The sequence below is a fragment of the Drosophila subobscura genome, chromosome J, assembly GCF_008121235.1.
Source record: "Drosophila subobscura isolate 14011-0131.10 chromosome J, UCBerk_Dsub_1.0, whole genome shotgun sequence".
NCBI classification, from domain to species: Eukaryota; Metazoa; Arthropoda; class Insecta; order Diptera; family Drosophilidae; genus Drosophila; species Drosophila subobscura.
Genome location: NC_048532.1, coordinates 8,512,101 through 8,533,608, shown reverse-complemented (window position 1 = coordinate 8,533,608; position 21,508 = coordinate 8,512,101). Strand labels below are relative to the sequence as shown.

Genomic DNA, 21,508 nt, shown 5'->3' with positions numbered 1-21,508 from the left:
AAAGGGACACAACAGCCACACACACCACTCACCCACACACACACGAACACACACTATAAACTGATGAGGAAATCGAGCGGACAGATTGAACGATGATTAAATATAATACTTTAATTTAAGCTTCTAAATAAAACAATTAATAATCCAATAAAAGAAAGCTCCAACAACCCCACCAAATTGGCAAAGAATAAAGTTGAGATTTGTTTGCGTGTTGCTTAAACAAATGCCAACTGATTCTGCCAAAAGATATTCCTTGATTAATGATTAATCTTTATGGCTGAATCAATTAAATGAAATTATATTTCTGCATTTTACAGAAACGACAGAACTAAGATGATTTCTGCATATAAAATTGGCAAAGGCTGAATCTAAATTGGGAAACGCTCAAAATTAATGAACCAAAATAAATGGTAAGCTGTGGATCATCTTCTATTTTTGATACAACGATCCATAAATGATGCCCAAGAACTCTCCCTATCCTCCTTAGCCTGAAAGCCTGATCAAAGGCAAGCAAACTCTTTCCCAACTGCTCCGATTTTCTCCTATTCCTCTCCAATGATCCCAAGTGCGCCTGCCCTCTATAATTATCTCCGTTTATTTATCAATTTTATATTTTGTTTAAATACATAATTTGAATTATAGCTTCTATACACAATCAATGTCATATTATCCATCCGTTTTGCTAGGTTTCCTGCTGATTTACTTTAAACTTTAACTCCTCCCCATACAATCCTGTCCGTCCGTCCGTGCTCTGAGCTTATGTTTGGTTTCAGATCGATTAGTTCTTTGTGGGTTCGGTTGATAGAGATAGAACAATGATTTGGGAGTTGATGTTGCTGGTTTGTTCTTTGTGTGTTTGTTGTTTTGCTTAAAATTGATTTATCTTTATTAGTCGGGTAAAGCCGAGTTAACACTGCAATTCTTCGGACCAAAATCAAATTTCAAACATTTCTACTTCTCCTTGGGCACGAACACAATCTTTCGCGACTTGAGCGAGGACCACTTGTGTCGCTTAATGTAATACGAGATGGCAGTCAAGAAGCCGAGTATGGCAATTACTTTGATCAGCATCTGCTTGCGATCGTCGTGCTCCGGCTCCGATGTCCACTTAAGGAACGTGGCCACATCCTTGGCCAGTTGACTCTGTGTTGGCGGTGTGCCATCCTCATACTCAATGACCTAACAAAGGAAAAATATCAATTAAGATCGGTTTCATCCTCATCTTCACCCCGTGCTGCCTCTCACCTCGTTGTACAAGACCTGTGCCATGGAAATGGCGCCGCCTGGGAAGTACGGATTGAAGTACTGGCCCTCGCGCAGCACCACGCCGGCTGGCGCATCATGGTAGCCGGTCAGCAGCGAGAAGATATAATCCTCGCCACCCTTGCGGGCCGACACGATGTAGCTCAGATCCGGTGGATAGGCACCGTTGTTGGCAGCACGCGCCGCCTCCTCGTTGGGATACGGCGATGGGAAGTAGTCCGACAATTTGCCGGGACGGTTGTAATAGTTGCCGGTATCATCGGGACCATCCCTTACCTGCACAGGAATAAATACAGAATGAAATGGAGGACTCTTCACTGGATTGGACTTCTTACCGTGATCTGCTCGGCCTCAGCCTTGGCCTCAGCTTCGGTGTGGCTGACGCCAACCAGATTGCGGTAGGCAATGTATTGCATCGAGTGGCAGGCGGAGCACACCTGCTTGTACACCTCGTAGCCGCGACGCACGCTGCAAAATGGAGAGCAGAGAGAGTAAAAGGAAAATCGCCAACGAGAAAGGGTAAAGTCCTTACCTCTGGTGATCCAGCGAGGAGAAGAGGCCCTTGTGGTTCCATGGCTGGGCAGGGGAATGCACCGTGCCGTCGGATGCATCCACGGATTGCTCCAGTGCGAACAGGAGAGCACCAACGCCGCCGGTAATGGCACCCACAGCGCCAATCAGCTGTTCGCGACACACGCACACACACACGGAGCAGAAGCAGAGGCAGAAAGAGTAAACGCGTTTTGAGGTTAGGTACGTTCGGCTATTATGAAATGGTTTGCGGATCGGAGATTGATGACTCGGGACTTACCTTCTTGTTGTTGTTGGCCCAGCTGCTGGCCGAGGAGAGGTTCTTGGCCTGCAAGGAGAGAACAATCGATTAGGCATTCGCCCCAGACAAATGTCGTTGGCATACGATTTTTTTGCACAGAGTTACATAATTTGGGTGGTCTACGGTGGCAATCTCACTGCACTGGGGCCAAAGGCAATTGCTTATCACTGATGTGAAACACTTTTCCGTTCGATTCGCGCACCCACAATTGCCTTTCACCCGTTTGCATTAAAATTAAGGGGATATCTTGCCATTTGACATCATCATCATCCCCAGTGGCTCGCGGGGGCCGTGAAAATTTCTGTTCCACGGTCGTGTGTTCTGCATTTTACCTGCTGCAGATTCAGCGCTGGCGTGGACTTAAGCAGTCGCAGGCCATGGAATCTTCGCAATGTCGCTGCCATGGTGGCCGGAGTACAATTTTATGCGTCGTCTGGTCGTGTAAAGGAAACTGTAAGGGCAGCGCCAATCTATCTATTCCACCTCTGGCACTGGTTTCGTCGTCGTTGTCGTCGCTCTCTCGCAGATGTTTACTCGCTCCTCTATGGCTCTCGCTCGCTCGGGGATGTGGACGCGTTGGCGTGGGAAATTCATCGTATTCCCACGGTTGTTTTTGGTATTTTTTTGACTGACTATTTAAATTTATTGAACGTTTTTCATATTTTAAATGTCTGAAAGTTGTTTTAATTTTAAACATTTTTATGCAATCTGTTGCATTTTAAATTTTATTTTAAATTTATTCTCAACCACTTGATGATTTATGCGAGAAACTTCTGTGGGGATTATTTCCTACGTTTTCTTTCTCCTTTACTGTACTCTCCTTTATTTCTGACGTTTCATTATGTCCTTCCCCTTATGATTCTGTTGGTTCAGTTCTTACGTTCCTCTCTTTCATTTTGCGTAGGGGAAGTTCTGATTAGAAGTTCAAAGCGAAAGTCTCCAGCGCATGCCAATTAATCAATTTGACTTGTGCCTAGTCAATTGGCATTTATTTCTTTTTATTTATGTAGTTTTTTAAATTAGAACTACCCTCTAAAATTAAAAACAATCTACTTTTATTGTTTTTATTACTGTCTCGTCCCGGTGTTGGTATTTTCATGAATTTATTGGTATTTTCCGCCTGAAATTTTAAATTGCTGGCAGCGCTTTAAATTCTTAACGCTGGCAACCTTGTCATTACAATCGATAACAGCACTATTTATGCAAAAAAAAAGAAGAAACAAGCATAGCAACGGTGTACATAAACAAATGCGAAGAAAATCCATTCTAATCGATTCCCAGTAACTGCGCTTGGCAGAAACACTTGCTCACTGCCGTCAGATATTGGGGAATAGTGCAGAGACACGAGTCACAAGATAAACCATGCCGCAGGAGGAGGAAACCGCAATAACGGCAGTGCCGCAGCCGCAGCAGCAGCAGCTCGATGACGAAATCGAAAATGTTCGTGTGGTGGTGCGAACGAGGCCCATGGACAAGAATGAGCTAACTGCTGGTGCACTGAGTGCCATTTCCGTGGATAAGATCAACCGAGCCATCACCGTGATGAAGCCGAATGCGACGGCCAATGAGCCGCCGAAGACTTACTACTTCGACAATGTCTTCGATCTCAGCTCCAATCAGCTGGACCTCTATGTGGACACGGCGCGGCCCATTGTGGACAAGGTGCTGGAGGGATACAATGGCACGATTCTGGCCTATGGCCAGACGGGCACCGGCAAGACGTACACAATGTCGGGGAACCCAGATTCGCCACAAACAAAGGGCATAATACCGAATGCCTTTGCGCATATCTTCGGGCACATAGCCAAGGCTCGAGAGAATCAAAAGTTCCTGGTGCGCGTCAGCTACATGGAGATCTACAACGAGGAGGTGCGGGATCTGCTGGGCAAGGATGTGAGCAAGAGTCTGGAGGTGAAGGAGCGGCCGGACATTGGCGTTTTTGTCAAGGATCTCAGCGGCTATGTGGTACACAATGCGGACGATCTAGAGAACATCATGCGGCTGGGCAACAAGAATCGCGCTGTGGGAGCCACCAAAATGAATCAGGAATCCTCTCGCTCCCATGCCATCTTCTCCATTACCGTGGAGCGAAGCGAGCTGGGCGAGGGCGGTGTGCAGCATGTGCGAATGGGCAAACTGCAGCTGGTGGATTTGGCCGGTTCGGAGCGGCAGTCGAAGACACAGGCCAGTGGACAGCGGCTGAAGGAGGCCACCAAGATCAATCTGTCGCTGTCGGTGCTGGGCAATGTCATCAGCGCTCTGGTGGATGGCAAGAGCACGCACATTCCATACAGAAACTCCAAGCTGACGCGCCTGCTGCAGGACTCGCTGGGCGGCAACTCCAAAACCGTGATGTGTGCCACCATTAGCCCAGCGGACAGCAACTATATGGAAACGATTTCCACGCTGCGCTATGCCAGTCGCGCCAAGAACATTCAGAATCGCATGCATATTAATGAGGAACCAAAGGATGCGCTGTTGCGGCACTTCCAGGAGGAGATTGCTCGCCTGCGCAAGCAGCTGGAGGAGGGCACACTCGAGGAGGAGCCGCCGAGCTCTGAGGAGGAGGAGGACACTGCCGACGATGAGCTGGAGGCGCCGCTGGAGATCGAAATGGAGTCCTCCACTGTACAGGTGGCCGAGAAGAAGCCGAAAAAGAAGCGCGAGAAGACCGACGAGGAGAAGGAGGAGCTGGCACAGCGCAAGGATGAGCATTTGCGCGAGATCGAGCATGCCAAGACCGAGCAGGAGCAGCTGCGCAACAAATTGGTGTCCCTCGAGGGAAAGATCTTGGTCGGTGGCGAGAATCTTCTGGAGAAAGCCCAGACGCAGGAGAAGCTGTTGGAGCAATCCATTGCCGAGCTGGATGAGCGCGAAAAGACGGAAGAACAGCTGCGGGAAACGCTGCAGAAAAAGGCCACCGAACGCATCGACATCGAGGAGCGCTACTCCACGCTGCAGGATGCCAGCACAGGGATAACCAAGAAGATCCATCGCGTCATGCAGATGCTGATGGGCGTCAAGTCGGAGCTGGCCGATCAGCAGCAGGAGCATCAGCGCGAGAAGGAGGGCATCTACGAGAACATACGCAGCCTGTCGCGGGAGCTGGCTCTGTGCGAGCTGGTGCTCAACTCGTACGTGCCCAAGGAGTACCAGTCGATGATCAACCAGTACACGCACTGGAACGAGGACATTGGCGAGTGGCAGCTCAAGTGCGTCGCCTACACGGGCAACAACATGCGCAAGCACATCTCGGCACCACAAGACCAGCGGCAAGGAGCCAGAGTTTGTCGATCTCTCGCACGTTTATCTCAGCTACAACACCGATGGCGTCTCCAATCCGTTGCGGCAATCGAAGTCGGCCAGGCCACGTACCTCCGGTGTGCCACGCCCCACAACAGCAAGACGATACTGAAGCCAAAACAGTTCCAGTAACAGTCCCAGTACCAGTCACAGTCCCAGTCTCACTCTCAATGGTCCATTGCTAGTCCAAGTCCAGGTTTTAACCGGGCTACGTGCCCAGTTTTGGTTTCTTTTGTTGTTGCTCTTACTTTTCTACTTCTTAAAGTTCATTTGCTCAGCGAATTTTCGTTCATAGTATTTAGTTTGTTGTTGATTTATTGTTTAGGCCATACTTTTAGGTTGATCAACGGTGCAATATGTCTCTACAATTAACATTTGTTTATAATTTATTCTACGATACTTACGACTAAGCAGGGACAAGATTTTACACCCTAGGCACAAATCATGCATAAGAAAGATATTATTATTGATGTGCTTTTAAATAAATAGCAAATATTATAATCCAAACAAGATATCCAAGGAAAGATTTCGAATTCCTTGTGCCGCCTTTTGCACCTTCCAAAAATACTCTCAGTGAGGGATATGTACAATTTACATGCCAATATCTACATATGTATGTACAAGCTACATTTCGAGGCGGCGACACCTACAGTAAGGAAATAGTGCATAATAATTTCCTTTTCTGTGTTCTGGGGGGAAATTCTCAGCAGCAAAACATGCAACAAATTAAATCATGGCTCTGCCGTTGCTGCTCAACAAAACTGAAATTTGGCGAAAAGAAAACAGCTGGTTCCATAGTGTAGCGGTTATCACGTCTGCTTTACACGCAGAAGGTCTCCGGTTCGATCCCGGATGGAACCAGATGGTTTATTTTTTTTTTTTTGAATTTTTTATTTGGTTTTTTTTAATGTAATTTGTATTTTATGTTTTATTTCGCATCAACCGTCAGTCGTTTTGACCCAAAGAAAAAACTGTAAATATTACATATCATATATTCCGAACTGGAAGGTAAATTTGTAGACCAAATGTTCGGTTAAAAGATTTAAAAATTTCATTAAAATATAGCATGGTAGGCAAAAAAAATAAATTTCAAAAGTAAATTTCCTCCTGGTTCCATCCGGGATCGAACCGGAGACCTTCTGCGTGTAAAGCAGACGTGATAACCGCTACACTATGGAACCAGTTGAGGTTCTCACGCCAAAGTTCTTACACAAGCCAAGGCACCAAGACTTCGCCAAAAATTAAAGGAATATTCTTATTTGAATGATTTTGGAAAGTGGTTTTTGAAATACACAATGAAATTTCGCACAGAATGCTGCTCATTTGCATATTCGCTTAAGGGAATTAATAATTTAATAAATTAAATATCTTTCTTTCTGTTGGGCAGTTATTGTCAGCCATTTGTTTGGTTTAAATTCCTTCCGCTCACGTGCTGCATATTTTGGTACCTGGTGCAAGGTGGCAGTGGGCAGACAAGATGTAGTCATGCATGCATTACTAATTGAGGCATAAACGGAATTTAACCGAAATAAGTAACCATTGCAAAAGCGCTGCTTCCTGGTAGTTAATGCCTTACCTTTGTGTAAATACACCTTGGATTTTGCAGGTACATACCGGCTCAACAAACATGCAGAGATAAGAGTGTATTACTGTACCGTACGTTTCCGTTACGGTGTATTTATTTGTGACTTTGAGTGGGATTTTCGCATTTTAGATCACCTAATAACTTTACTAAGTTCCTCCCCAGCCGGCCCTCCACGCCATGACTTTTATCTCTTATCGCGGCACGTTTTGTTTGCTCTTTCCGATTGTGATTCGTCTGCTGGGCGGTTTAGGGGGCGGGACCACATGTTGGGAGTTTCAGAGTCAAGTCGTCGCTAGCGGAATTTTCTGTCTCTGTCTGACGTCACGAATAACTGTTTAATTTACATATACATGTTGAAATCAATTCGCAACGATCCAAAGAAAGAGAGTGGGAAAGAGCGGCGAGGAGAGCATCCAAATAAACTAGGAGAGAGAGCAATGAGTGAAACTGTGAGAAACATACACTCACTGTCTTACAAAATTTGGGCTGGGCGAGGAGTTGTGTTAATTCGATTTAGGGTTTTTTCCATTTTTTTTCTCATTTCACATGACAGTGTATGTTTTCACTAAAGCCTGCCACTTAAGTTCCTTTCACACTGTCGTTGGGTGTGAAATAGAACCAACCATATATATATTTTTAGAGAAAATCCCTAATCTTGTTGGGTAGTGTAGTCTCGCACATTCTGCTAGCAAACGACTCTCACGCCAGACAATCGGGCAAGCAGCTCGCGCACTCTCTTGTTACTTCTTCTCTCTTTGAGTCGGAAAAAAATATTGACTGATCGTTTGGGGCCGATTATTTCAACGCTTATTTCTCTTTTACTCATCGCCGCAATCGGAAGGGAAAAATACTTGGGTGCTTTTATTTCGTACATTTTTGTAATTTGTGTATTTTATCGTGTCGTGTTCAACGTGTACGAGTATTTATTGTTGCTGTATAATTGTACAATTGCCGACGGCTAAAAATACGTACAAAAAAAAGAGTAGCAGCCGCTAGCTAACGGAGTGCCACGTTCTCGCGTTCTACAAAACTACTCTCTCCACTACACACACTCAACACACTATATTTAATTAATTTCAAATAAAAAACCGCATGGCAACAACAATCCCAACGATTTCAATGAAATAAAACTATAACTTCAAGCGTAAACAACGTGCATTTGTTATAAACCCAAACGCGTGCAACTTGTCCAGTGCCACAAAAAGAGAGAGAAGTCCGGAAAAAGTCATATCTCCTTTAGTGCTTTTCCAATGTAGCCCTTCACGCTTGATTAACACGAGAGCGTTGTGTGACTATATGGCAGTTTCGTGTTAAATTCCTCAAATATTGTACAAAGTGGCCGACTATAGCAAAGATCCAAAGAATTCTCCTCCATACCACAAATTTCCCCAGCGAATTTCACTCAAGTGCTAGCGCAACATTCGCCTGAGTCACGAGCCATTTCAATTTTCCGGTAAGTTGTCCTCGATCTCGATATCGAATATATAGAATACACCGCTTCCATCGCGTGTTAAGTGTTAGTGTTAACAGTGCCATTTGTAAGGCTCTCTCGATTATTGATTATTGACCTCGTAATATTTAACATTTAGACAAACAATCAAGAAAGGCGACGCGCAATATCTGTTTACTGGCAAAAAAAAAACACCGAAATAGGGTCAACATCTGATGAGAGAGAGGATGAGACGCAGTGCTGTATAGGGATGATGCTTTCCTCTCTCTCGCTCTCTCTCAACGACAACCACTCTTCAGAGGATTTCTGGGTACTCTTATCTGGGGTTTGTCAGGGTAAATCCCAATGGAAATTGTCTATTTTTAGTACATGTTGCCATTCCATTGATTAAAGAATATTCCCCTCAACATGCCCGATATCAGCTAGACCTTGCACCTGCCCTCTGGCTGTGACTCATTTGTTGAATAACATTTTGCCAAGATACGACGTGTACGAGTATGAGACATGCGGAACAGGACAAGATCACATGGGTGTTGGACAGAAGGTAGAAAATCGTTGACATGGGTGAAGACCCCGGACAAACACACGGGAGAGACACTTCTGCCGTTGAAGTTTGTCAAATAAACAAGCCATATAAAATGGCCAAGACGCAGAGGCATCCAAAAATACTCTGTACTTGATGATGTATTTACATAGATTTTCTGTCTGTCTTTCTGTCTGTCTGGTTTTAGTGTCTTTTCCGCTTAAAAATGTCCCTTATCTGTGGCTAGATAACTTATAATTTTGCACATGATACCAGTCCAAACCAGTCCAAACAATATCAAAATTTGTGACAGTTTAGTTAAGGTCTTACCACGCAGCACCTCACACAGAAGAATTCTTAAAAGAGATTCGTTTTCCAACAAATTGAAAACCTTGCAAACCGACCAATAAGTGTTTTTTTTTTCTCAGCCAATAAAAGTAAGAGTTCAACCTCAAAAGCCAATGGCCTAGAATACAAAACTACACAGCAGAAAAAACCCAGAAAAAAACGTGTCAAATTACCTCCAAAATTGGTTGAAGGGGGAGCTCAAAGCAAAGTCTCTGCCTAGCAACATGACATTCAAGTTGGAGTTGAAAGACTGGGGAGACTGTAGACTGCGCATGCGCGGCGATGGAGTCTTCTCAGGCTTCTCTTGCCCTGCTCCTCTCGGCGTCTGGAGCGGGCAAACAAATAAAAGGCAATAAAAACTATTAAAGCAACAACAGAGAGCGAGAGGCAGGTCTTTCCAAGAAGTGCCCCGGCAGGCAGGCAGGCAACCAGCCAGCTAACCAGCCAGCGAGCCCCATTGTACGACAGACAAATGAGGTCAAAATCCTTGAGGTTCTTGTCCTTCCTGGCTTAGGCTTGGTCGTCGGGACTGTGGGATATTTGTGAGCAACAGGAATGTTTCGTGCGCCAGCAGAACAGGAAAGAGGGGAAAAAAAAGTATAAAAATAGAAGGAGAAGCAAGACTGTAGATCGGTTAGTGGATTTGCGCTGTGCTCTGTGTGTGTCTGTGTATACTTTGATATTGACCGACAATTGTCAATCAATTTGCTGCTTAGGTAAGGCTAGATAGAAAGAGAGATATAGAATTATATATGTGGCTAGCAGATTAATCAAGGTTTTTTCCCATTCACATTGCCATTGTGCTGACGACAGCCTGGGACTTATGTAAATGAAATGTTTCTGGTACAAGTCGTGTTGTCGCCATTTCAATTCTCAATTCATTTCAATTGAGAGCAGACCAAGAATTTGATTGACCCCACAACGCAGACAGATACAAACAGGCACAAACTCTTATCTATTTGTGAGAGGCAAAGAAAGTGAAATGCGTGGCGGGAGGCATACATTTTCATGGGGAAAACTCATGTTGCATGCACACACTCCCCTCTCGACAATTGCGCTCTGATGAAAATGATGGGACGGCTGCGCTCAATTAAATGTCAATTCTAATTGTAAAATTGTAGCCAAGCGGAAACAAGTCCCAGAAGTCGGTCAACAACAAGGGCAAAGTTCAGCACACAAGTGACCCCCAAAAGAGCGCCTCTATGGGTAGAGAGGTTGTCTCATTTCCCTGAGAAGCATCTGCATAGCTCTCCCTCTAGTGTTTTGGTAGCGGCCAAGTTCAATAGAACTTTTGATCGTTGAAAACAACGCAAAAAAAATTGCACGAAGACGATTTTCCTCGCATTTGCCATTCGGTGAGTGCTTCGTCGTGGCTAGAAAAACCCGAAACCCGAAAGAGCCGAAGAAAAACCCGAAAAAGCGCCTACCCATTCGACATTTTCGGTGGGAACGTCAAGGCATACGGATCGGTACGAACGAATACTCACGAATATATTCAAAGAGATAGAAAAAAGATCAACCTTTGACGCAAAAGGAGGATTCCATTTAAAAGTATATTTTCGGTGCAGATTATTCCGGTTTTCCCATCAACTTAAGTCGCGCGCGCACTTGACCAATTTCCAGATAATTGCAGTTAATTGGAAACGTCAAATAGATTTTCGCAGTGCCTGTGCGGGATTAAAACTCAAGAGGTTCTTGGTGCCGTAAACCCCCCGAAAATTTAACAAAGAGGTAAACGACCCGTCATGCTGTGAGGTAGAGAAGAGAGTTCTTTAATAACAGGTTTCGGTTGCATCATTTTTTGATACAAATTTCAAATCCGATTAGTGAGAATTTGTGCTTAAGAATTATAATATAATTCTCCCCGTCTCTCTGTCTGTCTGACAGCAGGGGAAATTACAAAACAGTGTAAAAGATACAGTGGAAAAGCAACAAAAAAAGAACAAAGCACACGAAAAGTTGCTAATAAATAACTATAAAAATTGGTCTGCAAACACAAGGAAAATCCCACTGCAATGTTTACAAACTGCAGATACAAACAAATGGATTAAAGAGTAAAAAAAGAAAACAACAAACCTTATATAAAAATCAAATCTAAACTAAAGGATTTTTCACAATGGATTATATCACTTTGATTGCGGCCAAGTTTTCCCAGAGGGAAACCAACGATCAATTCTCTGCTAATTTGATTCTCTGACAAATTTGCATTTGTATATTGTATCTATTAATTAAGAGTTTCCCGCTAATTCCACACCACAGTTAATCATGATGTATACATATGCATAATATACATATATGCTATATATAGTGAATATATTCACATTTAATCGCTGTCTGATCATTCATTGAATCGTTAGCATTCGATTAGGGAATGTGCCACGAATGGGAATGGCACATATTACGCCTCAGGTTTCAGTCCTTCCCAGACCTTTTGTTAAACTGCCAATCACGTTTGCATGTGCGATCGGATGCCGGCATTGTCCACGTGTTTGATATCATAGAAATTCAGTACGAATCAGAATCAAAATCAGAGTGCCAGTCGGCAGGGACGTCTACGTTCCAGACGTCGCGACGCTTTCGTCTGGCCATCCACACTCTAAACAATTGTCCCCCATTCCCGCTGCACTGTCTGTTAACTCTGAAAATGTGCCAGATCCACAAAAGATATAGTATCTGCATGTGCCTGCCATTTGATACTACAAGAGCCATTGCAGTGGGGCATTTGCATAGCTGACTCTGGACTTTGGTACTCTGTGGGGGCATCAGTTTACTCCAGGGATAACGGGGGGGACCTTATCATAATCTGTGGCGACGCGTGGCAGCAGCCAAGTAAGCAGTTTTTTTTCTGTCTTCTTTGCTGCTGTTAACCCAATTGATTAAAAGCCCTGAAACCTGGCCGGCCACTGGTCAGCATTTTATGCACCGTCAAATGTTTCTTTAATTTTATTTTATTTGGTTATTCATTGAGACATTTCCCACATTCGTAGAACCTCAGTGAAGGGTATACATTGTATGAATTTCCTGTATCATTCACGTGGCACGTGAAGACACGTACCGTCGGCTACAGCACATGCCACATGTGGCGCTGCGCTGAAATTTCTAGGAAAGATTATGAATTGCCTTCTTTTTTACGGCAAACGTAATAGAAACAAAACAAAAAGTATCTACTACATTTCTGTTGTTTATTTAGTTTATAAATCTTTGAAAAATGATGTGGGATTTAATTTATGGGCTCAACAATTTAAAAATCCATTATGATTGAAGTACAGACTGTAAGCGTTAGAATTTATTATATGTACTGGTGGAGGAAAATCCCCTTAAAATTATGGGAATACTGATTAATAATTTATATCTTATCTGTGGCGCTTCTACCGATTGATTGAACTTGTGTTCTTAATATGCCAAAAGGTAGACACGTTCCATATCTAAATATTTCCACTCATAAATATGTATGGAAGTTGGGGCGTAATCTTATCAATATATTCTGCAACCCCTTAGTGACAGTTTCAGGTCGGTAAACGATTGAAAGGTAAACTATTTGCTCTAGGCTATAGTTTGATTGAACGCCCAACTAGACTGACATACAGAATTGAAGTACATTTATGGTACACCTACTCTAAGCTTAAAAAACACACAAAAAACAACTGTGTTTAAACAGCGATAATAACGTTAATTCGGCGCTAAGTAAGTTAAGTGAGCCGCAAAAGACGTCAGTGGGCTCTACTCTCCCACTCGTATTTTTATGCTCACATTGCTATTTTAGACACTTTTGTGTTAGCGCTAATTCCTGACGTCAAAAGTGTACTCTGCACTCTGATCTCCCGCTGGATCTCCCACTGGTTCTGCATCTTATCTGTATTGACAGCCTTTCTGGCCTTCCTAGAGGGCAAGCAAAATTAAGTCTGCTTTACCTTTAATACACAGATATTATTGTTTGTTTTTTCAAAAAATATATAAACTTGTTCCATTGATATTTGCACGATTGATGTCTTGTCTTGAGGTTGCTGTTGCCTGCCATTTTCACTTCAAACTTGATTGCTGTTTATTTTCACAGACTGAAACTGAAAATGGAACTGGCAATCAAAATGGAAATGGAAAATGAATTTCTGTTTCGATTTTACTTTTCCTTCTCCTTTCAATTGCATTGAAATTGTTTACATTCCGCTCTCTCAACGGAAAAGCCTTGAAAATCGAACCTAAAATGAATCTCAGAGAGAGAGAGAGAGATTTCTAGAGATTACTTCATTGAAAGTCAGGTGATGGGTATACGTGCTGAGAAGCAGTTAGTAAAACTTTTAGACAGTAGAAAGGTTTAGTTTTGGTTGCTAAGCCAAGTCACAGCAAAATGATTGATGGATGAACCTGCCTCCCATCTAATGAAGAGTTGAACGAGTTCATTGGGGAGTCATTTTGGCTTTTACGACTCAATAGCAATAATTCCTAAATTTGCTATGACTCCTACACAGTGAGCCACAGAGACCACCAATCAATTAGCTTGGTCATATATCATATCAAATGACTGCCACGATCAACATTTTATGACACAAACAAAATTGAGAGCACCACACGCGTGCTTCGTGTCCAGACCAGCGCTGGACGATGCGATTATTTCAGATCCAAACTCTGGGGACACTCCGGACTGTCGGGGAAATCGCCTTCTCTGTGGATATTGTCGGTGCACATGAGACAAATCCCAAGACGACGCGCGACCAATTGAACAAATAAACAAAGAAAAGAAACACCCAAAATTATAAGCGCCTCCAGACTAAACATTAACTTTTTCCTTTCTTTCTTCTCGTTTCATTGCAGTTCTTCAAATGGGTTGACTTGTGATATTGCAGCTTCCTGGACCCGGGAAACAAAAGGTAAGACAAGGTCTTAAAATCTCTGTTTACATGAGAATCATATGATTTACATTCAGTTTAAACAATTACATCTAGTAGTAGAATCTTCCATTCCATTTGGTAAATATTTGCGCCTTCCCAGACATTTCCGTTTGTATGCAAAAAGGCAAAATCAGAATCAGCAAAGTATTATGCGGTAGATCTAGTACTCGTAATAGCCATCAATATAAATGTTTAATTGTATTTGCCCGCTGACTGACTGATGCTATAATACTATTCGATTTTCTTTAAGCAACATTTTGCACATGGAATTTGCTGCCCCTCCACGTGCCAGACGAATGATATTATTGTGTTTTGGTATTGCTCGATATTTGCTTTTAGTTGAATCAATTTGGAATTTCCTCCACACAATTAAATTCTTTTGCAGATTGGCCAAGAGAACTTTGTATCCAAATAGAATTTAGCGTCGATTATTTATAATCTTTTGTGCAAAAAGCAATCTGGTTTTGTAATTAGAATGTTGTTTATTAACTTACCCGTAGGACAAAGACAAACCACCATCAGATAAGCTAAATAAACTTGCCTTTAAACACTTTTCTCTCTGCCCGAGTTTGGCACGATCTTGTGAATACTTTTATGATATAGGTAGAGGTAGAGGGTAGAGGAACCGCAGATGTTCTGCTTATCTTCGAGCAACACTCTCTTAACCAATTTAACCAAAGACCAGCAGTGGCTTTTGCTGCTGTTTTTTTTGTGCCATAAAGCAAGTACCATTCCGGCCATAAAATTAATTTATTAGTTTTACAAATGCTTAACAATTTGTTTATCCATTGAATGTGGAATTCCGTTTGCGAATCTCACAAGGGAAAGTGTGAAATAAACATACAGATAGAGGCGCGTATAGTAGATGGGAATCAGATCAGCTCGTGAGTAGAAGAAAGTGGATATAAATATTTAAAATGGTTCAAGGGCAGAGAGTAAAGGGAAACACTCTCATGGGTAATAATTCCGGGGGTTGAGCAGATCAGAAATTTTCCAAAATCTGTTTATTATGGAAGCGAGCGAATAAATATTTAAACTAAATGGACACTTTGATGGGCATAATTTTCATTTTGAAATTTCAATAAATATTCTTATTATTTTTGCATCTCTTTTGCTTTCAGGGATACAACTTGAACCTCAAAAAAGACATAGCCCAACATAACATCAGAAAAACCATCCACAACATCCATCCAGCCAACCATAGGATACACCCCAACAATAGAACCCAATTGAACTGTTTGGAATCTCTGCAAGACCAATGAACTACTCGGCCACATCGCTGTACAGCGTGGCCACCATCTACAGCACCTGCTCCCGCTTCCACACCTGCTCCAGCACCAGCGTCTGCATACCCCAACAGCACACTGGCCAAGTGATTCGTCAACGTTTTGGCCACTCGTACGCAGCACGTGCCGATCTCAATTATAGCCAGGCATACTGATACCGGATACTCCGATACGACCCGCAACTGCAGCGTTAAATCGCGTGTGATATATATTTGCTTTTGGATATCAAATCAGCTTCACGACGGCCGGAACAATGCTTAAAGTTGTTGGTGCATCATGGCAGAAAACACGGATAGGGACCTACATACTCATCGGAGCTGGTTTACTGGTAATTGGAGCCTTCTTCATTGGCTACATGGATCGACCCGAGTATGATGGAACCTACTGTGCCACGGCATTCTGGACAAAGCAAGTTGGCTTTCAAATTGAGAACTGGAAGCAGCAGAATGATTTGGTCAACATACCCAAGGGTGTGGCGAGGATATGCTACAAGGATTCGGTCTACGAAAATGGGTAAGAACTGGAAATACATTCACACGGATAGTACTCTAATAAGCCTCCATTCTCCCTCTCTAGTTGGGCACAAATTGAGGTGGAGACGCAGCGAACGTATCCGGATTGGGTGCAGGCTTATGCGGCGGGCATACTGGAGGGTTCACTCACCTGGAAGAACATCTACAATCAGTGGGCCAAGTAAGCTCATACAATAATCGTTTGTATCAATAGATTGTAATGGATTTTCTCTATTTTTTAGTACAATTTCCTCATCCTGTGAACGAGATGAGAGCACACAAAAGTTCTGCGAGTGGCTAAGGGTTCTGCTGACGACAAACTTTGAGCATCTGAAGAAGCAGGCGGCCATCCGGGCCGATCACGATCACTACTGGCATCAGCTGCATTTGTTCTTCAATCAGTTGGAGGGCCTGGAGACGGGCTACATTCGTGGCGCCACGCGTGCACGTTCGGATCTGGAGGAGGAGATTCCACTCTCCGATTTCCTGCTGATGAATGCCGCCGCTGATATACAAGACCTGAAGATATACTACGAGAACTTTGTGCTTCCCAATAGCACGGTGCTGGAGGAGGAGGCCAGTGATCAGCCCAAGAACTTCTTTTGCCCAGCGCATCGATGCTGACGAGGATCATCCAGCAGGAGCAAAACCCACAAACGCTGCAGCTGCTCTTTGGCCACAGCACGGCGGGCAGCTACTCCTCGATGCTGCGGATACAGAAGCGCTACAAATTCCACTACCATTTTTCGCCCAATCAGCGGAGCAACACGGTGCCCGGTGCGGACATCACCTTCACTGGTTATCCTGGCATATTGGGCTCCACCGATGACTTCTATGTGATCAAAGGCAGGCAGGTGCAGGCCATTGTCGGCGGCGTGGGCATCAAGAATGAGAATCTGCAGCTGTGGAAGTCGGTGGACACCAAGGATGTGGTGCCGCTGGTGGCGCGTGTAATGGCCGCCAATCGCATTGCGCAGAACAGACGCACTTGGGCCAGGGCCATGGCCAGGCATCCCGCAACAGGAGCCAAGCAATGGATTACCGTCGATCTGAACAAATTGGGCGTGCAGGATAATCTTTACAATGTCCTCGACACTGATGACAAGCACGATGATGCCCCTGTGCCGCTCAATGACAAGGATAAGGCGGCGATACAGTCGCGTCACGATCAGCTGAAGGATATGGTTTGGATTGCCGAGCAGCTGCCGGGCCGCATGCCCAGTCGGGATGTTACTCAGAGTTTCCTTGTCGCTGGCAACACCTCGTGGCTGGCCAATGGTGTGCCCTACCTCAAGGAGACCCTGGAGGCCAGCGGCGTCAACTACAGCGACGACCAGCAGCTGTCTGCCGCCGATGAGGCGGAACTGACGAACCTCGAATCGGTGGACAAGTATCTGCGCACCCATGGCTTCCGTGGCGATCTGCTGGGCGGTGAGGAGTCCATTGCCTATGGCAACATCGACCTCAAGCTCTTCTCCTACAATGCGCGGCTGGGCATGAGCGATTATCATGCGTTTGCGGGTCCCATATTCCTGCGATTGCAGCATGTACAGCCGCGAGCGCTGGACGAGGACAGCCAGGAGGATCAGCAGCAACAGCAACAGCAGGGATCAGGGAGTGCCCTCCTCCATTGGCGATGAGCGTCTCAGTGTGACCATCGATGATGCAGCCAGCCTGGCCGAAATGGAGCTCATCACGGAGCGGCGACCGGTGCGCAATGATATGCGAGCCATTGCCATGCGGCGTATAGGCAGTGGACCCTTCAAGTGGTCCGAAATGAATCCCATTGAGGACGGTGGCCACGAGGGCCAACCAGATGAGTGGAACTTTGACAAGGTGTCCCCCAAGTGGGCGTGGTAAGCGCTTTTCCAAATACAATCTGTGGAGAAGGTGCGCCACCCAAAATCAAACCCTATCCCCACAGTAGAATTGAATCGAATTTCCCAAAGTCTCAACACCCACACCGCCACACCCATTTCCCCCTCCATTCTTCCAAACCAATCCAGGAATTAGTCCATGTCTAGCCCCATCGTATCGTATCGTTCAGTGTGTGTGTTCCTAGCTGTTAGTCCACGTTTATCCAAGTATCTTACGTCCATAGTCGTTTAGGGGAGTGTCCACTGTACTTATCTGTGCATGTACTTCGCGGTCCAATCCGTCAACTGGTGTCTTCCACATTTCATGTACATATCTTTTTTTGTAGTACTTTTTTTTTAAATTAGCAACAAAATTGTAACAATATTTTTTTAGTATCAAATTTTTGTACTTAGCAACTATAAAAAAAATATACGCAAAAGAAAACACTGAAAATATATTTTTTTATTTTTTTTATGCAGCGTAATTAAGATTAATGAAATAACTTAAACTTAAGTCACTTAACTTATAAGTAATTACGGAAAATGTAATAACTGCATTGAATTTTTGTAATAGGTGTTCGAAATTCCGATAGCAAGGAATGGAACCATTCGAAATACCGTTCAGCATGGACAGCCACGCGTCGAAACGTGTTCCAGAATTTGAGTCATCTAGCCAAGACTGCAACCCTTGGGAGATGATGTATTGAAAGCTTTTCGGTTGAGATATTGAATTGTAAGTTCGAAATTGGTTGTCTACATTTTGGTGGCTGGTTTTGAAATTCGATTAACACTTGGAAATGGTATTATTAATAGCAAGATTTTTTTATATTAAGCAATCTTGAGCAAATTATAGAGATTGAAAGTTGTTGGAGTACTGAAAATACAACAAATTTGATTTTTTTAACAGGAACTCGAAATACCGCTATCAAGGACACGAACCATTCGAAGTATATCCAAAAGTATTCGACATTCGGAAACGACATTCAACATGCATTCAACATTTCGAAATCGTCTAGCCAGCACCACAAGCCTTGGTTCAAAAATTCGATTGAATGTGAGTTCAAATTTGAGTTTTAAAAAAAATTAATTTGGTGTTGGGTTAAGAAACTTGATTAAATTACTAACAAGATTTTGTTAGGGGATTGGGGTTTTAATTGTTGATTGGAGAGAGTGGAAAATTTATCCGAAATATTTTGAATCCGTTGAACTTCTCAGATGATGCTACATCAATTGATAAAAGTATTTAAAAGAGTTATAGCTAAACTTCAAAAGGGAATTTCAGTCTTTCTATTTTCAATTTAAATTTAAAGACAAAGACTTTGCTCAGACAAAGAATATTCTTAAAGGATTCATTCAGGGTACACAGCAACAGAAACCGAAGAAGTTTTCACTATCAAAAGTATCAGAAATGCAATCCATTGTTGCTGGTCTTCATACCCCTCCTCATTGATATACATATTTCCCACTCAGTGTTCACTCATCTGAGACTTGTCCAGCAGTGTATCTATCTGTGGTTCCGCTCTTGCCTCTTGCCGCTCTCATTTTCTGCGCCTGGCTGCAATTACACGCACCATTCATGGGTAGATTTAGAAGAGGGGGAGAAAGGGGATGGGGGGACTAGACGTGGACGTGGACGAAGAGACCGCAATAAAATACGAGAGGGAAACTTGTCAAAAACAATTCGTAGAAGCCCCGCACCAATTACCAAACTCAAATAGATCTATTTCGAAATTCAATTTGCTCTTGTCCTCTCTCTAGCAACTTGCATCGAGCATCTCGCATCGTGCGACCGGGCCAGCCAACAAACGAGGCCAATTACTTTAAAATATTTCGTCGAGCAAACTTGGTCGACAAGTTTCAAAAACACAGACAAGAAAAAACAAAAAAAAGAACAGAAAAGAGGTTCGCTCTTTTGTCTCAGTCGGCTGAGGGGGGAAAAGAGTGTGAGAGAGTGTTGAGGAGAACAAGCAAAATGGAGCCTGGCAACAAGCTAAGCAGAAGCGGGAAGAAGAGCAAAGGCAACGCTGAGCAGGAAGCAGGAAGCTGAGGAGAGAGCGTGTTGGGGGGCCAAAGAATAAGACAGAAATCCCTTTTATGCTTTGATTATGGTAATTTTGCGATTTGTTTTCATTGCAGTGAAACATGCAATTTTCCTATACATATATATATATGTATATCTACATATATATTAGAGTATAGTATATTATATAGAGGGGTGTGGGGGAGTATACACTTTTGAGCTCTAGTTCTCTGGTATGCAACTTGCTTTTGCTTGACAAAGACCCCGTCTGTCCACCAATTTGCATAAGTTGTGCCCCGGCAAGCAGGCAAGCGAAAAGGAATTACGGCAATATATTTTGCATACATTGCAGAACAGGGGGTGGTGATGCAAGTGGAAAGTGGGTGGATTTACCCGCAAAGGTCCTCGCTCTCTATCCATCTGTGGGTTTATATGATTTACCTGAATTATGGCTCGACACTGAGTTCGTTTTGTTGGCCTCGAGCTAATTTATAAACGTAAATTTATTTTGATGCTAATGACGCTGCCCCAAGGCCTCCGGCTCCGTCCCTCCCCCAAACGATTGTCATCCACAAACATAATCACGGCCCACGCCCCCTCCCGTATGTGCATTGATAGTTTTATGTTGATATATCAATATCCATGGCAAAGGTGCATCGAAATTTAGTGCATTTGCTCAAGGCTGCTTGCCCCACTGCCCTCTGTCCTCTGTCCTCTGTCCATGGCCGGAACGTTTCCAGTGTAAACCTCAATTCGGTTGGCAGGTGTTGGCGTTGTGCAGGCACAGTGTGATTTATGGTTTTAGCCACGCAATTGCGTACCGCAGCAGCAGCAGCAGCAGCAGCAGCAGAGCAGCACCAGGGACAGCCAGTGACCAGCATTTTTAAAGTTGTGCCCTGTGCCACGTGGCGAATGCGTAACATATGCGCTGTGTGGCCAGGCCAGGCAGTCGGGCACTTGTATCTGTGTGTGAATGGTGGCGGCTGCGTAGGTGCTTCATTTAATTTAATTTTTCATGTGTGTGCGGCGAAGTTTTTAATTTTCGAGGATGCACTTATGTTGAGTGGGGTCGTTAGAGATGAGAGTGAAGAGCAAAGTAGAACAGGAATTGAGGCTGGTAATGGTAATGTGGGTGTAGAGAGGAGATAGGATTAGCTGTGAGACAGAGATGAATGTGGGAAGGGGTATGGAAGGGTCTCCAGAAATGTACTTAAACCTGGAACCTAGAAATAATAAAGCAAAGTGTAATCTCTATTGAAAATAGAACTTGAATTTATGCATAAATATTTCTGCAAATGTTAACCAATAGTTGCAAGAGCTAATTACTTATTGAAGTTACAATTTAAACTCCGATTTGTTTGCCACAGAAAATGCAATTTACTGAAAGTAACGAAACTATTTGATGAAATTAGTTTTTGGCGACAAAACTCTCCCCTCCAATTGTGTTGTGTATCTATATCCTGCTTCAGGGCAAGACATCCACTCGTATAAGCAATTGCACGAGCTTTCATCTGTGTACAGAAACAGCAACCTGAAGGAAGGAAACTTCTAGCAGTTTTGCACTCCACTCCACACTGGGTCTTGCCCCTACTCGATTTTCGTATCATGCCAGTCACACACACAAAAGATTCGCTTGGGCAACTT

General features: G+C 43.7%; 4 protein-coding genes, 1 long non-coding RNA gene and 2 other non-coding genes across 10 annotated transcripts in view; 5 read left to right on the top strand and 2 right to left on the bottom strand.

Annotated features, from left to right (window-relative positions):
- Nucleotides 1-15,668, top strand: part of LOC117895373 — a 34,137-nt gene extending 18,469 nt beyond the window's left edge. For 2 of the 4 annotated variants that reach the window (XR_004648915.1, XR_004648916.1), the window contains exons 3-5: nt 318-410; nt 14,114-14,169; nt 15,312-15,448. Coding sequence is in view for 2 of the 4 variants with exons in the window: in XM_034802960.1 (XP_034658851.1) it covers nt 15,449-15,631 (183 nt within the window). In the remaining 2 variants the exon portion in view is untranslated. Of the gene's footprint in view, nt 1-317; nt 411-7,800; nt 8,437-10,744; nt 11,036-14,113; nt 14,170-15,311 lie in introns of those variants that run through there. The other 2 variants (XM_034802960.1, XM_034802961.1) reach the window with 2 other exon arrangements.
- Nucleotides 850-2,608, bottom strand: LOC117895368 (cytochrome c1, heme protein, mitochondrial). Its single transcript, XM_034802955.1, has 6 exons — nt 2,428-2,608; nt 2,075-2,122; nt 1,796-1,944; nt 1,599-1,731; nt 1,246-1,539; nt 850-1,179 (listed from the first exon to the last, which is right to left on the bottom strand). The coding sequence occupies exons 1-6, from the start codon at nt 2,497-2,499 to the stop codon at nt 952-954; spliced, it is 924 nt and encodes a 307-aa protein (XP_034658846.1). The 5' UTR covers nt 2,500-2,608; the 3' UTR covers nt 850-951.
- Nucleotides 3,289-5,899, top strand: LOC117895367 (kinesin-like protein KIF3A). Its single transcript, XM_034802954.1, is given in 2 exon segments — nt 3,289-5,353; nt 5,355-5,899. Coding segments are annotated over 2 exon segments (2,052 nt in total). The 5' UTR covers nt 3,289-3,457; the 3' UTR covers nt 5,511-5,899.
- Nucleotides 6,187-6,259, top strand: Trnav-uac. The gene has a single exon. It is a non-coding gene; the product is annotated as a tRNA-Val (tRNA).
- Nucleotides 6,507-6,579, bottom strand: Trnav-uac. The gene has a single exon. It is a non-coding gene; the product is annotated as a tRNA-Val (tRNA).
- Nucleotides 15,669-15,693: 25 nt separating the features above from the next.
- LOC117895374 (putative phospholipase B-like lamina ancestor) lies at nt 15,694-18,266 on the top strand. Its single transcript, XM_034802962.1, is given in 5 exon segments — nt 15,694-15,989; nt 16,053-16,169; nt 16,231-16,589; nt 16,592-17,560; nt 17,592-18,266. Coding segments are annotated over 5 exon segments (1,962 nt in total). The 5' UTR covers nt 15,694-15,729; the 3' UTR covers nt 17,849-18,266.
- A 165-nt stretch (nt 18,267-18,431) lies between these two features.
- Nucleotides 18,432-21,508, top strand: part of LOC117894391 — a 39,483-nt gene continuing 36,406 nt past the window's right edge. The window contains exons 1-2 of the long non-coding RNA XR_004648869.1: nt 18,432-18,577; nt 18,752-18,898. This is a non-coding gene — a long non-coding RNA (uncharacterized LOC117894391). The remainder of the gene's footprint in view (nt 18,578-18,751; nt 18,899-21,508) is intronic.